Here is a 17,466-nt window from a genome sequence, read left to right as displayed (position 1 = left end):
GGGTGGGATGGTGGTGAGGTAGGGAGAGAAATACAGACAGAGACAGAGTGAGAGAGTGTGGGATAGAGGGGAAGGGAAAGGGAGATAAAGGGATGGTGAATGAAAGAGAGAGAGAGAGGGTGAATGAGAGTGCCAGAGAACATGGGAGGGGGATATGACTGAGGAGTTCATCAAAAACTGAGTGTGTGTTCAGCGGGCTAGTAAAATGAAGGAGTGATGGAATATGAGCCTTCCTCCTCGCTAGCCTTCCCCTCCTTGTTCGATAGCACCGGCAACAACGTCAACAACAACAAACAATTCAATTACTCCTCAGTGAGCCCTCTCGCCTCCGAGGGGTAGCTACCTCCTTTGTTCTCAAATTCACAAGCTGCTGAATGCTGATGATCATCCAGCGCCAAAACGTCTCGCACCCCGGCACAGATAAGGGCTCTCAAGAATAATTGAGTTAGCATCGCAATAAGCAATTCTATTACCACAGCAATCCACATGCAGTCTAATCCAACACGTGAGCAGAGATCCTTTGAACAGGTGAACAAGAGAACCAATGAGAGACTGAACAAACTAATGCTGCATATATTAGTCACCGAAACCCATCTGGAGCATCTCTCCCCCGTGCTGCCGCTAACCCCCTGAAACATGACCCAGAGGGTAGAGAGGTATCTGTGCACCTCTCTGGGGTGAGAGAGGGTTGAGAGGAATGCTGTGCACCTCTCTGTGGTGAGAGAGGGTTGAGAGGAATGCTGTGCACCTCTCTGGGGTGATAGAGGGTTGAGAGGAATGCTGTGCACCTCTCTGCGGTGATAGAGGGTTGAGAGGAACGCTGTGCACCTCTCTGTGGTGAGAGAGGGTTGAGAGGAATGCTGTGCACCTCTCTGTGGTGATAGAGGGTTGAGAGGAATGCTGTGCACCTCTCTGGGGTGATAGGGGGTTGAGAGGAATGCTGTGCACCTCTTTGGGGTGATAGAGGGTTGAGAGGAACACTGTGCACCTCTCTGTGGTGAGAGAGGGTTGAGAGGAATGCTGTGCACCTCTCTGGGGTGATAGAGGGTTGAGAGGAATGCTGTGCACCTCTCTGGGGTGATAGAGGGTTGAGAGGAATGCTGTGCACCTCTCTGGGGTGAGAGAGGGTTAAGATGAATGCTGTGCACCTCTCTGGGGTGAGAGAAGGTTGAGAGAGGGTTGAGAGGAATGCTGTGCACCTCTCTGGGGTGAGAGAGGGGTAGGTGGCACTTGGAGGATGTTGGAGGGCTTGTACGCAAACAGTGTGAGACTGGAGAGTGGTGTCTTTGTCTCTTAGTGGCTATCTAGACTGTGGTTGCTCCTGGAAGACCTCTGCATGTGCAGGGTTCTGTTTCAGCTTTATATCTGGCAAAGTGATCTGATATGGAATAATCTGAATATTAACTGAACAGAACAAGAAATCCTGCTTACATTGGGAGTCATAGAGGCCTGGTTTTGACAGACACACAGCCTTGTAGGACATTATCATAATGGATTATGGTGGTTGTCGAAAAGTGCATGTATGAGCAAACAGTTACAGAACAGCTTGAGTGTGATTGCATTCCATTCACTTTAATTGCCTATCATGTACAGTATATAGATTTCTTTATTACTGTAAATGAATTATTTGAGAGCGGTATAACTCTGGATTAAAATACATAACTTGATTAACATTTGGTGGGAGTTCACATTTACTTAAATTAGGAGAAAACTTTATCGACACGGATACTCGCACGCACAAAAATGCACGCATGCACACACTTCCCCACAACCCAACAACACACACAAATCAACTAAGCAAAAAACCTCAATAGGATCAAAACTCCCCCTAAAAAACGTAAAATGCCAATCCATATTCAAATTGAAATGTGCTTATCTTCCACAACGTTAATTTGCAACCTATGAAGGACATTTGGTATTCATTGGATTTTCTGGGGTGACTGAACAAAGTATGGTGAAACTGTATTTCACACACTGGTCATATTTGCTCTTCTTAACCACGGGGTCAAGGGACAATATCCAGCCAGAGCCATTGTTATTATATTATGATTAGGCTAACTCACAATGACTCAGATAGTTGATAGTCTCCGGGTTTATTCCCTCTCTTCAGTTGTGTGCATTTTCGGGTAGATTTTGAAAGTTGTGAACCATTCTTAGGGGAGGATTGTCTACAATGTGCTGTGTGGTGTATTTGTATGTGGTGCGTCTGACAGAAAAAAAACTCTAGGGGTCTGTTTCTCTAGGGGTCGGTTTCTCTAGGGGACGGTTTCCCAGACAGAGTCCATTAAACACACTGTAGAATCTCAGATGAAAGTGTGTTCTAATCCAGGACTTGGTTTAATCTGTCTCTGCTGAAAGAAAAACACATTTCAAATCGCTCGCTTTGTTATCTTATTCTACTTTTGCCCACCTCTCAGTCTCACGTGAGAACTTCACTTCACTCTGGTTCTCGCCTACATCTACTGTGGAGATCTAAGGACCGGAAATGCCTTGCGAGAAAGAAACATTTAGTTCTTCAATACATCTGTGATCTCAACTGAGGGAAAAGTGCAAGTCAGATGTGAAATGCTTACGGTTGGACTCCAGCTGAGAGGAAGAGTGGTTTTTATGTGTGATACTGTATATTTGATCTAAAGTAGATGAAAAGACTGCAAGGCTATACGCTCACCACTGATTTGAAGAGGATGAGAGGAGTTGTCTGTCCTATACTGTATGATTAGGGTTATAAATCCACTGGTCATTTACCAAAGTTACCGGAATCTTCTGTAATTCTGGTAATTAACAGGTAATCTATGGTAACTCTGGTAATTAACAGGTCATCTATGTTAACTCTGAAATTAACAGGTCATCTATGTTAACTCAGGTCATTTATACTTTAATCAAAATAAAAAAAATACTCATATAAACTATAATTTGTTTATAACTGTGTTCATATTGTCCATGAGTTGGATATGGTTCAAGGGAAAATAGTCTAATTAATAAAAAAATAATCTAATCAACAATGGCATTCTTTTCAATTAACTCTGCAACTTTCACAATTGCCACCAGTTTGTTGCCGAAACATTTACAACCAATACATATTGAAAAAGTAAAAACTATATAAGTGTGTAAAGAAATATAAAGGATATTTCATGCTGGAACCCTCATATTAAACACCAATGGTATTTACAAAGTTGATGGTTTATATTTAGGATAATGTTTTACAGCTTTGTCATTCAATTTTTTGTTGTTGCTAATTACAGACACCTGCGATAATCTGAAGTACCCAAAAGGCCACTAGATTTCATTGTATAAAATTCCCCAAAAACCTTGAAAGCTACCAAAATTCTGGTAGTTTACTGATACACTTAGACATTTTCCAGTAATATACCCTCCATTTGCAACCCTATGTATGGTACTTCCTACTTTATTAAAGGAGAAACATGTACAGAGAGGAGAAAGATGTTGAATGGAAAGTGCTAGATATAGCATGTCTGTAGACTGGGAGAAGTGTAAATGACCCTCATAGCCAAGCCTGGCAGGAACGCCGTATCCAATGTCATTTAACACAGGACAATTTTTCTGCCCAAAGAAGGCACATCCTCTTTTACTATAGTAATGCATAGAATATAATACTATTATTATTATTATTATTATTATTATTATTATTATTATTACTACTACTACTACTACTAATAATAATAATAATTATAGGAATTATGCGCTTTTGGATATAAGCATCAGTTCCCTGAAGGCAGGAGATGAATTGATGCATTGTTCTCTCACTGATCACCACCATCATCATCATCATCATCATCATCATCGTCGTCATCATCATCTCCACCAATAGCAGCAGTAGTAGTAATAACACAGCGCCTGAGAACCCGTAGATCGCAGTTCTCTTTTTTTGTTTCATAGTGTTACTTTTCTGTTTTAAACTCACCCCTTAATCTATTACCCTAAGGGGAGTCACAGCATCCACCCGACCCAGTGACAACACTCCTCCATAGCCTGGATTCCAAGCTGAAAATGGTGAAACAGAGCAATAATCAGTTTGGATCCCAGGCTAACGCCTCCCCCCACTGCTCATCTCTCTCCCAGACTCTCTGAAGGTGAAGTCTCTGTGTGTGAGACCCTGTGTGAGACGTTGGCAGTGGGAGCTGTCCTTGGTGAGTAACTTGACTGTGGATCAAACCTCTCGGTGCTTTCATTAGGGCTCCGCCACCCTCCCACTCTCTCTCTCGCTCCTTATGGACCGAAGCTCCACAGCCATCTGTCTGGACAGTGGACTCACACCAACCCAGGGAGCCAGCATGGCTGTGTGTATGTCTGTGTGTGTCAGGGTATCTGATGCGGATGTGGTGTGGAATCAAGTGCAGGACACAGGAGCTAAGTCAAACCAGTCTTTACTTGAAAAGACAAAAATAACAAACGGGTCTAAACCAACCCGGAGGCGAACACTACGCAACAGTGCGTAAAACACCAAAACCGACTGCGCACGAAAACAACAGTGCGACGGTACACACTAACGACTGGCCAAAAATGAACAGCACCAACAGACAGGTGAAAACAATTACACACAACACATGACAGAAACAACGAGAACTTATAGGACACATAATCAACACTAAACAAGAACAGGTGTACCAAACAGACCAAACCAAACAAACATCGAAAACAAAGAACGGTGGCAGCTAGTACTCCGGAGACGACGACCGCCGAAGCCTGCCCGAACAAGGAGGAGGAGCCGCCTCGGCCGAAACCGTGACAGTGTGTGAGTGTGTGTTTTGAGAGTTTCTGTGGAAATGCTATGGGTAGATCATTTCAATGATCCAGGATCATACTTATATGGTGAAAATTGTGGGGCTGAGTGTGTGGTGTTGCTAGGCGGACTGTGGATTTTCAATAAATGATAGATGAACTACTTAGGGCAAAGTGCTGCTGAACACAACACAGCACTACAAGCAAATGTGCAAACACACATTCTATGACAGACTACTCACACATATGACATGAACAACTATCCAACGGACAACCATCAATCGAACTCCCCATCCAACTATACCTTTCCCCATACACACCCTACCATAAGCCTCCCTCACTCCGCCCGCCACACACACCACCCACCCACAAACACCCAACCACCGAGACAGAGACACACAAACTTTGAAGTTCCAATCAGAGGATCATGGCCGGTGCTGACCAGGCTGTCTGCGTGTCTAATCAAGGATGAGGGGAAGCGGTGACAGAGAGAATGTACCAATTAAGCTGTCTGATTGGGCTCTACTCCACTATGGCAAAAACAATCTCTCACTCATTCACTGCAGCAGATTGCAAATCTGACAGCACCAGCTGTAATTCATTAATTACACGGATAAAACACCAAGTGTCTTGGCCATAAAACTCTGCGCTCGTCGACTCGCAATTCACTTTTGTTGGCTTTGGCGTTTTAATGATGAGTTATGGACAGTGGGTATGACGAGAGGTGTGTGTGTGTGTTTAACCATTTCAATGCGCTCGGGTGGTCGGGCTTAACCCAGCAGATGTCAATTACCTACAACCAATGACGCGTCAACATAATGTTCTGCTAATGTTCTCCTAACGCCAGCTATGCAACCTTTGTCTCACCCTAGAGCTAGATGTTTTGTAGTAGGTGACAGATGCTTGAAGGGCAACTTCAGGTCATTAAAATACACTTGCTGCAGCCAAATATATTCAGCAAAATACAGTATAAACAATCATCTCTGAGGCAAAACACACTCAGAGTCACTGTAAAGGAGATTTTCTACAAATAGCGCCAGTTTTAATCCCCCTGATAACTCACCCCCCAGGCTTCACCCCCAGGCTTCACCTCCCAGGCTTCACCTCCCAGGCTTCACCTCCCAGGCTTCACCCCCCAGGCTTCACCTCCCAGGCTTCACCCCCCAGGCTTCACCTCCCAGGCTTCACCTCCCAGGCTTCACCCCCCAGGCTTCACCCCCAGGCTTCACCTCCCAGGCTTCACCTCCCAGGCTTCACCCCCAGGCTTCACCTCCCAGGCTTCACCTCCCAGGCTTCACCTCCCAGGCTTCACCCCCAGGCTTCACCTCCCAGGCTTCACCTCCCAGGCTTCACCCCCCAGGCTTCACCTCCCAGGCTTCACCCCCAGGCTTCACCTCCCAGGCTTCACCTCCCAGGCTTCACCCCCCAGGCTTCACCTCCCAGGCTTCACCTCCCAGGCTTCACCCCCCAGGCTTCACCTCCCAGGCTTCACCCCCCAGGCTTCACCTCCCAGGCTTCACCTCCCAGGCTTCACCTCCCAGGCTTCACCTCCCAGGCTTCACCTCCCAGGCTTCACCTCCCAGGCTTCACCTCCCAGGCTTCACCTCCCAGGCTTCACCTCCCAGGCTTCACCTTGCCTCGTAACACACTAGCACAGCAGGAGGGAAGAGCTCTAAAATTGGCTCCCCTGTGGGGCTACACACATCCAGATGGTGGCATTCAGCCCAGGACCTCCAGCACCTCTAACCCAGCCTGGAGCTCCAGGAACAGGGACAGAGGGGGTGGTGGTGGGGCTACAGATCCAGAAGTTAAGCTTAGCACTTCTACCCGTACCTTGGAGCTCCATCGTGGGGGAAAGGAACATGGACAGAGAGGGTAGATTGTGGTGGTGGTTGGCGACCTGTGTGTGGCTAGAGTTCCAGCCAGGGGCACTAAGCAGCACCCCCACCCCAGGCTTGGAGCTAAATGGTGGGGTTCTGGTGGTTGAGGCCTACTCACCTTTCCAGCCAGGGTCTTGAGTGCCTCCCTCAGCCCAGCCATGGAGTGCTGCTGGGCAGCCTGAAGCAGCTGGTCTGCCAGGCCAGAGATGAGAGGCTGGAGCTGGCCCACACTGTGCAGCACCTCCTGGGCCTTGGCTGTGTGCTCCGGGGAGTAATAAATACACTGGTACGCTGTGCTGAAACTGAAGAGGTGATAGAGAGAGGAGAAAAGAAAAGGTTTGAGATTTTAGAGGATTGTAAACAGCAGTGTGAATAAAAACTGATAAGAAACTCAGAGGTTTTACTGTTTATTGCATGCGGTTACATTTTACTGTTTGAATCCAGCTAGTTTCAGCAGTATTAAACATACAGTGGGGAAAAAAAGTATTTAGTCAGCCACCAATTGTGCAAGTTCTCCCACTTAAAAAGATGAGAGAGGCCTGTAATTTTCACCATAGGTACACGTCAACTATGACAGACAAAATGAGGAAAAAAAATCCAGAAAATCACATTGTAGGATTTTTTATGAATTTATTTGCAAATTATGGTGGAAAATAAGTATTTGGTCAATAACAAAAGTTTCTCAATACTTTGTTATATACCCTTTGTTGGCAATGACACAGGTCAAACGTTTTCTGTAAGTCTTCACAAGGTTTTCACACACTGTTGCTGGTATTTTGGCCCATTCCTCCATGCAGATCTCCTCTAGAGCAGTGATGTTTTGGGGCTGTCACTGGGCAACACGGACTTTCAACTCCCTCCAAAGATTTTCTATGGGGTTGAGATCTGGAGACTGGCTAGGCCACTCCAGGACCTTGAATGCATCTTACGAAGCCACTCCTTCGTTGCCCGGGCGGTGTGTTTGGGATCATTGTCATGCTGAAAGACCCAGCCACGTTTCATCTGCAATGCCCTTGCTGATGGAAGGAGGTTTTTCACTCAAAATCTCCGATACATGGCCCCATTCATTCTTTCCTTTACACGGATCAGTCGTCCTGGTCCCTTTGCAGAAAAACAGCCCCAAAGCATGATGTTTCCACCCCCATGCTTCACAGTAGGTATGGTGTTCTTTGGATGCAACTCAGCATTCTTTGTCCTCCAAACACGGCGAGTGGAGTTTAGACCAAAAAGCTATATTTTTGTCTCATCTGACCACATGACATTCTCCCAATCCTCTTCTGGATCATCCAAATGCACTCTAGCAAACTTCAGACGGGCCTGGACATGTACTGGCTTCAGCAGGGGACACAGGATTTGAGTCCCTGGCGCGTACTGAGTTACTGATGGTAGGCTTTGTTACTTTGGTCCCAGCTCTCTGCAGGTCATTCACTAGGTCCCCCCGTGTGGTTCTGGGATTTTTCCTCACCGTTCTTGTGATCATTTTGACCCCACGGGGTGAGATCTTGCGTGGAGCCCCAGATCAAGGGAGATTATCAGTGGTCTTGTACGTCTTCCATTTCCTAATAATTGCTCCCACAGTTGATTTCTTCAAACCAAGCTGCTTACCTATTGCAGATTCAGTCTTCCCAGCCTGGTGCAGGTCTACAATTTTGTTTCTGGTGTCCTTTGACAGCTCTTTGGTCTTGGCCATAGTGGAGTATGGAGTGTGACTGTTTGAGTTTGTGGACAGGTGTCTTTTATACTGATAACAAGTTCAAACAGGTGCCATTAATACAGGTAACGAGTGGAGGACAGAGGAGCCTCTTAAAGAAGAAGTTACAGGTCTGTGAGAGCAAGAAATCTTGCTTGTTTGTAGGTGACCAAATACTTATTTTCCACCATAATTTGCAAATAAATTCATAAAAAATCCTACAATGTGATTTTCCGGATTTTTTTTCCTCCATTTGTCTGTCATAGTTGACGTGTACCTATGATGAAAATTACAGGCCTCTCTCGTCTTTTTAAGTGGGAGAACTTGCACAATTGGTGGCTGACTAAATACTTTTTTTCCCCACTGTATTCAACTATTTTACATACTCAGACATGTTCACCATAGAACTATATTTTACCCTTTAACTTGACCATAGAGAGCGAGAACTGAGAAACGGAGGAGATGGATCAATGATACTGCAGACAGAGCCTGGGCCTGGGAGTTATTTAGATCAACTGTCCAGGCATATTGCAAACCATCTGCAGGAACAGATTCATTTCAGCTCATTCTGCCTCCAATCAATAGCCAATCCATGACATGTTCCTCTACGTCATTAGTAAGCAGCATTGGTGTTAAGTACTTAAGTAAAAATAATTTAAAGTACTACTTAAGTCGTTTTTTGGGGGTATCTGTACTTTACTTTACTATTTATATTTTTGACAACTTTTACTTTTACTTCACTACATTCCTAAAGAAAATATTGTACTTTTTACTCCATACATTTTCCCTGACAACCAAAAGTACATTTTGAATGCTTAGCAGGACAGGAAAATAGTAAAATTCACGCACTTATCAAGAGAACATGTGTGTCACTCCCTACTGCCTCTGGTCTGGCGGATTCACTAAACACAAATGCATCTTTTGTAAATATTGTCTGAGTGTTGGAGTGTGCCCCTTGCTATCCGAAATTTTTTTAAACAAGACAATTGTGCCGTCTGCTTTGCTAAATAATAGGAATTTTAAATGATGTATACTTTTACTTTTGATACTCAAGTATATTTAAAACAAAATACTTTTAGACTTTTACTCAAGTACTATTTTACTGACTGACTTTCACTTTTACTTTTAGTAACTTTCTATTAAGGTACATACAGTGGGGAGAACAAGTATTTAATACACTGCCGATTTTGCAGGTTTTCCTACTTACAAAGCATGTAGAGGTCTGTAATTTTTTATCATAGGTACACTTCAACTGTGAGAGACGGAATCTAAAACAAAAATACAGAAAATCACATTGTATGATTTTTAAGTAATTAACACATCAGAAAAGCAGAACTTAATATTTGGTACAGAAACCTTTGTTTGCAATTACAGAGATCATACGTTTCCTGTAGGTCTTGACCAGGTTTGCACACACTGCAGCAGGGATTTTGGCCCACTCCTCCATACAGACCTTCTCCAGATCCTTCAGGTTTCGGGGCTGTCGCTGGGCAATACGGACTTTCAGCTCCCTCCAAAGAGTTTCTATTGGGTTCAGGTCTGGAGACTGGCTAGGCCACTCCAGGACCTTGAGATGCTTCTTACGGAGCCACTCCTTAGATGCCCTGGCTGTGTGTTTCGGGTCGTTGTCATGCTGGAAGACCCAGCCACGACCCATCTTCAATGCTCTTACTGAGGGAAGGAGGTTGTTGGCCAAGATCTCGCGATACATGACCCCATCCATCCTCCCCTCAATACGGTGCAGTCGTCCTGTCCCCTTTGCAGAAAAGCATGTTTCCACCTCCATGCTTCACGGTTGGGATGGTGTTCTTGGGGTTGTACTCATCCTTCTTCTTCCTCCAAACACGGCGAGTGGAGTTTAGACCAAAAAGCTATATTTTTGTCTCATCAGACCACATGACCTTCTCCCATTCCTCCTCTGGATCATCCAGATGGTCATTGGCAAACTTCAGACGGGCCTGGACATGCGCTGGCTTGAGCAGGGGGACCTTGCGTGCGCTGCAGGATTTTAATCCATGACGGCGTAGTGTGTTACTAATGGTTTTCTTTGAGACTGTGGTCCCAGCTCTCTTCAGGTCATTGACCAGGTGCTGCCGTGTAGTTCTGGGCTGATCCCTCACCTTCCTCATGATCATTGATGCCCCACGAGGTGAGATCTTGCATGGAGCCCCAGACCGAGGGTGATTGACCGTCATCTTGAACTTCTTCCATTTTCTAATAATTGCACCAACAGTTGTTGCCTTCTCACCAAGCAGCTTGCCTATTGTCCTGTAGCCCATCCCAGCCTTGTGCAGGTCTACAATTTTATCCGTGATGTCCTTACACAGCTCTCTGGTCTTGGCCATTGTGGAGAGGTTGGAGTCTGTTTGATTGAGTGTGTGTGGACAGGTGTCTTTTATACAGGTAACAAGTTCAAACAGGTGCAGTTAATACAGGTAATGAGTGGAGAACAGGAGGGCTTCTTAAAGAAAAACTAACAGGTCTGTGAGAGCCGGAATTCTTACTGGTTGGTAGGTGATCAAATACTTATGTCATGCAATAAAATGCAAATTCATTACTTAAAAATCATACAATGTGATTTTCTGGATTTTTGTTTTAGATTCCGTCTCTCACAGTTGAAGTGTACCTATGATAAAAATTACAGACCTCTACATGCTTTGTAAGTAGGAAAACCTGCAAAATCGGCAGTGTATCAAATACTTGTTCTCCCCACTGTATACTTTTACTTAAGTATGATAATTGGGTACTTTTTCCACCACTGGTTGGCAGAACAGTAATGACTATGGATCGGCTTGGAGTCTAAATAATAGGATAATCACAAATAGTCCACTGGTAAACCTTTTCTAGTTGTATTCATTACCACCACAATACAGTGTGTGGTACAGTCTGGATACAGTAAGTTAAATTAAGCTGCTCTAGTTGCCTGAAACTGTATCATAGATCAATGCTTTCCAACGCTTCAATCTAAAACCACCTAATTAATATCTGCAGCCAGATAAAAAGTATAATATTACGAATAATTAATCATTTTTTCATTTCTAGGGAAGCGTTTCACCCTCTGATGAAACGAGTTTTGTCAGTTCATAGACTCAGGGCACATCAGTCCCAATCAAACGTTCACCTCAAGTAAAGTTTCAATGACTTTCATTGAGTTCTCCACAGTGACTTCCTGCCATCAGACCAAGCGTGTGTGTTAACGAGGCAGTGGTTTGAAGCAGTCATTTGCAACCCTCCCAGCTAGTTTAGATTCAGCTCTGAACAGCCTGTATGTAGGCCAGACCCTGGAGCCAGATTCCAAAGCATACTTGACTGAAGACTGAAAGAGTGAGTGTCTTGAGAGAGAGAGAGCGAGAGCGAGAGAGAGAGAGAGAGAGAGTAGAAAAGAAAGAGTCCTCAAAGCAATCCTCTATGACACATCCCCTACCTGCTTCATCAGTACAGTGCCAAAACCTGGGGACCTTTATTACTTCAGGTGTACTGGGGGCTAGCTAGCTGCTGCCAATGTAGCATCCGACTGGTTAGCGCTAACAAACCCTGTCCTTGTCATTATGGCTAATGAGCTCTCTGGAGATATGCCACCTGATGCAGCCCAAAGACAATCAGACTTCGGCCTCTTATAAGATCCACCTGGCCTCTTACATGATCCAGTACCATCTTTTCCCTTCGCTACAGCGTAGCCTAGCCTATAGTCAATACTAGGGAAGTTGCTAGGGAATACTAGGGGAAAATCCAACATTTGTTTGAATGATAACTTACGTAAGTAAATTCATCAAAACTTGGGCATTCTCTTTGAGTTGGAGTTCTTATTACCACATTATGCAGGAGGGTACAAAAGGAAGAAGATAAATAAACAGAACACCGCCGGAAAAACGACATTGTCTGAGTGAGTGAGGGAGAGAGAGAGACAGACAGACAGAGAGAGAGAGAGAGACTCATAGGTTAGCTCCAGCTGGATAACAACACTGTTGACTCATAAGTACAAATCCAGCCATTAGGGATCCTGTGCAGTGGATAATCAGTATTTACACATGGTCCCTACCATCTGATGCCACAGGAGAGTATTGATCCACACCGGAGCTGGTTATTAGAGGGAAACCATACATTCCTCATCAGGATGACCTGTCAGTCCAATACGCTAGCTAGCTTCCACCAAAGCCAAGATAGCCGCTGACAAGCAAAGTGAAGAGAACAGAAACCCTGCTGGTTAAGGGAAAAGCTTTAAAATGGACACCTGACCTGGAATATCCTCGTTTACAACGATAGAGGAATTTGTTGTTAGGTGTTTAATCAAGAAGCCACATGTTTTGGCTGTGTTTCTTAGCGTTTACTGGCAATTTGCTTAGCCACAAGCTAGCTAGTTAAATGTAAAACACCTGTTTGTATACACGTTATTACTCTGCAGATTATCTCCTATCTCCGGTAGGTTACATCTGAGAGAACCAGTACCTCCCAGAAGGGGGGGTCTTTATCGACCTGACTCTCCCCAGACACAGCCTCCCTAGTGGGCTAGCTATCCCACACCTCACTCCCCACCCTGGAGCCTACACCCTCCCACTCTAGACCTACCTATTAGGAGGAATTACTAAAACTAGCAAACAGTAAGCAGTCTAGCAAAACGTCCTCCCTTGATGTTCCTAAATGATCTATGGGAATTGGTTATGACAGTAATGAGAGGAAGAGAGAGAAAGAGAAAAAGGAGGAGAAGAAGAAGCAGCCTCTCTTCTCTAATTAAGCCCGTGTCTCCGGCTCATGGCTAATTAATAGTGGGGAAGGAAATGAATGAAGAGCTTCCAGGCCTGCTGTTGACAGCCAGCAGGAGCAGAACGCTGCATCGGAGGACGGCAGGACTGAGGGCCACTGCCAAAACACACTCTGTCATTGAGACACAGGCACGCCTGGCGCTGTAAAGCAACTGATTCTAGACCAGTCTGGTCACTGCCAAAGCCCACTCTGTCATATGTGAGAGGGGAGAATAGCAACTGATCCTAGACCAGTCTGGTTACTGCCAAAGCCCACTCTGTCAAAAGTGAGAGAACTGGATAGCAACTGATCTTAGACCAGCCTTGACCTGACCAGACCAATGCCATTGCCAAAACCAACTCAGTCATAGAGACACTGAGACAAGGCTGGAATGCAACTGATCGCAGACCAGTTAATAGGGCTACTGTCAAAGTCCTCCTCCATCAAACGGACATACAGCCTGCACCAGACTGATTCCAGAACAGCCTGTGTTTGAACAAGATGGTGTCCATTGGTTCCTCAGGTCCCTGCCAAAGCCCAGTCTGTCGTAAGACAGTGCTGGATAGCAACTGATCTTAGAACAGTTTCTCAAATCAGACCAGGACCAACGGCCACTCTGTCATGGGACTAGGCACTGATTTCAGACCAGTCCTTACTGTAGATCGGACCAGGGCTACTGCCAAAGCCCACACTATCATATAGGAGGACTGGAGCATAGAAATATGAAATTAAATGCACAGTTTCTCACATCTAACCAGAGCTACTGTCCTTCTCCATTACACAGACAGACAGCCTGATGCCAGAACAGACTGTGTTTGAACAAGATAGTGTTAATCAGTTCTCTACTGGTTCTAAGATGCAACTTCCAAGGTCCTCTCTTTGAAACCAATAGACATCTGTCTGTTTAACTAACTGACTGGGAATAACTGACCTCAGACCAGCTTGTGTTTGGAGACGCACGCACGGACGCACGCTCGTACACACGCACCGGAAGAAAAATGATCACTGAATTATCACAGTGAATTATTGTAATGTTTGTTTATGTGTCAATTAATCCCGTAAGGGATGGGTTGCCAACTGGTGATTTGACACGAAAATAAAATGTCATTCATTCATTAATTCATCCACACACACACACACAGTCCCTATTTAGTTGGACAGAGTTTTGCAAGTGAAGTTAAACCTTAACATCCCAGGGGACTCTATTAGGTGTGCTCTGTAGCCTGAACCAAACGGTCCCTGCTGTGGCTGCTACTGCCCCCCCTCACCCCAAAATGAGCCTTAGGCAGTGATGCCTGAGCAGACGGGCCCCGACAACAAAGGCCAGAGGTTCGGCGGCGCGTACAGCGAGGAGCGACACAGCACAGCTTGCACACACACACACGCACACACACAGACAGACAGACAGACACAAACACCACACCTGACCTCAAAAGCAGGGGGAACCCTTATGCTGGGGCCCAGTGCGTGTACACACACACACACACACGCACACACGCACACACGCACACACGCACACACGCACACATGCACACATGCACACACACCCACAATGGGAGAGAGAGAGCGCGAGAGAGAGTACTGTATAAAAACAAGAAGTGCTTCAAGCGTTCCCCCACAGAACCTGATGAGCCACATTAAATAAACCTGGGCTCCATCCAAAGTAAGAGTATCTTATCATTGTACAAAAAGCTGAATGATTCAAAGGAGGGGCTTGTTAAAGAAAGATTAGTCTGCAATGTCTACAGGGTTCAATTAAAAAGGAATAAAAAAAATCTGGGACTTTTACAACAGCCATTTGGGTGGAAGGCATGCATTAATGAAAGCTAAATGCACCTGCCCTGTATGTAAATAGCTTTGTAGGATACTGAAGGGGCCCTAAGTGCTGCTGTCGATTTAACTTCCTTTCCCGCCCCATCCTAAGAAGACGTCGCTGGCTCTGGCTGTTGAATACTGTAGGTATACCGCCAAGGCTCCCATCCCTCTCTCTCTCCCCCTCTCTCGCCTCCCTCTCTTTCGCACTCTCCCCTTCTTCTCTCCCCTCTTCCTTCCCTACCCACTCTCTCTCTTCACTGTCGCTCCCTCTCCACCCCTCCCTCCCTCCCTTTCCTCCCTCCCTCCCTCCCTTATTCCTCCCTCCCTCTCCACTCGCCCTCCCTCTCCACTCCACTCTCCCCGGGACGGTTGGCTCTTTTTTTGCCCTCCTGGTTAAACCTCAGCGTTTTTCTTTTTTCCTCTCCTCCCTTTGATTCATTTATATGTCATTGAATAGTCAAGTCTCACATCTAGCCTATTGTTTCCTTTAATCAAAGACACTTACAAAAGGCTCTTGTTTAAAGGCTGTCTGTGTGTGTGTCTACAGATTAGGTCTAACCTCGCCATCTATTTTGATAACATATGACTTCATTTCAATTTATTTCAAAACAGAAAACACGGTCTTCAAATGCACATTGAAGAGCACCTCTTGGCAGATACGCTCGAGTCAAAATAAAAATGTCCACCGTGGCATAACATGCAAATTAAGGCACAGAAATTGATTTTTCCCCATTGAAAGAAAACATGCAACTCTGCAACTCCATTAAAATGGCAACGAGGCAAATAGAAGCAAATCCAATATAATCATAGAGAGGATGAAATCCCATTTATTCCCATTTCAGGGAAATGACTGACAAATGACTGGATTCCGGGTCAGACATGGGATGGGGCTTGGCAGAGGGCAGTTCCTCGATTAGCCAGGTGGAAAATTGGAAAATGTAAGCTACAGTGAGTCATTAGCTAAGTCCAATATGAGACCAGAAAGTATCCTGTGGTACTCCTTCCTGCACAGTCTAATCTCTCATTCAAAGACATTGATTTTACTTCGGAGGACTCCCTTCGTTCCAAAATATTCTAACTCTTATCATAGTGTACGCTAGCAGATAAACGTTGACTACTGGGCAAATTCGCTTGTGCAGTTGAGCGTAAATTTTTTTACTCCAACTTATTTTTCTTCAAACTTCCTTTCTATCTCTTTCTCTCTCTTTCTTTCACTCTATCTCCTCTTCCCCTCTTCTTTGTTGAGCTCTAAACTCAGTGTAACTAATTGGCTCTGACATGGTCCGTAATGACTCGGCACTCGACTGAGAAGCTTTGGGGAAAATCACCTCTCATTTCCTCAGGCATCACTCAAGTGGCCACACGCTGAACCCATGACAACCCCCCTCCATCTTACAGCGTCGGAAGGGCAAACGGCGACAAGATACAAAATGCTGATCTCAGATAGAGGACGATAAGACGGCCATCTTGATTAACGACCCCAGGGCCTAGCTGTAGTCTTAAAACGTCTCAGAGTGGGAGTGCTGATCTAGGATCAGTTTAGCATTTTACACAATATTGAATAAGATTAAATGGACGGGGGAGGGCCTGATCCTAGATCAGTACTTCTACTCTGAGATGCTTTATGAATAGCTATGGGGGATGGGACTGTTACTGTACTGTCACTGTTCTCAGTTCATCTACATCACTATATAACCCCCCCTAGAGGTGTTTGCCAGGCCTGTGACGGCCCCGCTCGATGGGAACATACTAATTAGACATGTCTTCTCTGTCAGAGAGAGAGACTCTACACCATACACACAGCCACAGCCCCGGGATGGGCGCTAGGTAATTGAATCAAACAGACACAATTCAATCATAGTCTCTCGGAGTGTCAATAGGGACGACTCAGGGTTATTGCAAAGGGACCAGGAAGATCCAAAATGGCAACTGCACAGAGAGAGAAGCCGGTGAGTAAATACAAAAACCCTGAGTCAGTCAATAGTCACTCTCATTGGCATTAGGGCCCACGCCCCTCCAGTCAAATATAGCTGTCAGTGGCAGACAGTGCAGTTCCCAATTGAGTCAAACCTCCCAGCTCAGCTGTCACTAACAGTACTGTGTAGCCTAGCCCTACTTGCACAAATCAAATCCAGATGTCAGGACCAAATTCATCTGTCACTACCAATGCTGGCCACGCTACATTCATCTGTCGTTAGCAGAACAAGCCTTTTATGAAATCCAGTCAGAGACCGACTTCCATCCATTCTTCTCTGTTAGTCTCCCTCTATACTGTTCCTCTCCACACTAAAGTGGGCCAATCCAAAATGGCACCATATACCCAGACCAAAAGTAGTGTACTACGCATGGAATATGGTGCCTTTTCGGAAAAAGACAATTGAATGCTTTATTTAACCAGGAGAGTTCCATTGGGGTATGAATCTCTTTTCCAAGGCAGCCCTGTCTCTGCTGCATGCTATGTGTTGTATAATGAGGCTGTCTCACCTCTTCTTCTCTGCCTCATGTCTGCTCAGTAGCCGCTGAAGACCTCCGCCCTTAAAGCCCTGGAAGTGGGCCGCTGGAGCCCCCACCGTGATCACGTCATAGAACGCATCTGGGGAG

The 17,466-nt window shown here is 45.3% G+C and overlaps 1 protein-coding gene across 1 annotated transcript in view; it reads right to left on the bottom strand.

Moving 5' to 3' along the window:
- The window catches only part of LOC121535994 (type II inositol 3,4-bisphosphate 4-phosphatase), a gene marked incomplete at both ends in the record, with an annotated part of 171,424 nt that overhangs the window by 16,424 nt on the left and 137,534 nt on the right, over window positions 1–17,466 (bottom strand). The window contains 2 exon segments of the mRNA XM_045217638.1: window positions 6,739–6,922; window positions 17,350–17,458. Coding sequence (XP_045073573.1) covers window positions 6,739–6,922; window positions 17,350–17,458 — 293 coding nt within the window.

This window comes from Coregonus clupeaformis, unplaced genomic scaffold, assembly GCF_020615455.1.
Source record: "Coregonus clupeaformis isolate EN_2021a unplaced genomic scaffold, ASM2061545v1 scaf1160, whole genome shotgun sequence".
Taxonomy (NCBI): domain Eukaryota; kingdom Metazoa; phylum Chordata; class Actinopteri; order Salmoniformes; family Salmonidae; genus Coregonus; species Coregonus clupeaformis.
This window is presented reverse-complemented; position numbering and strand designations above follow the sequence as displayed.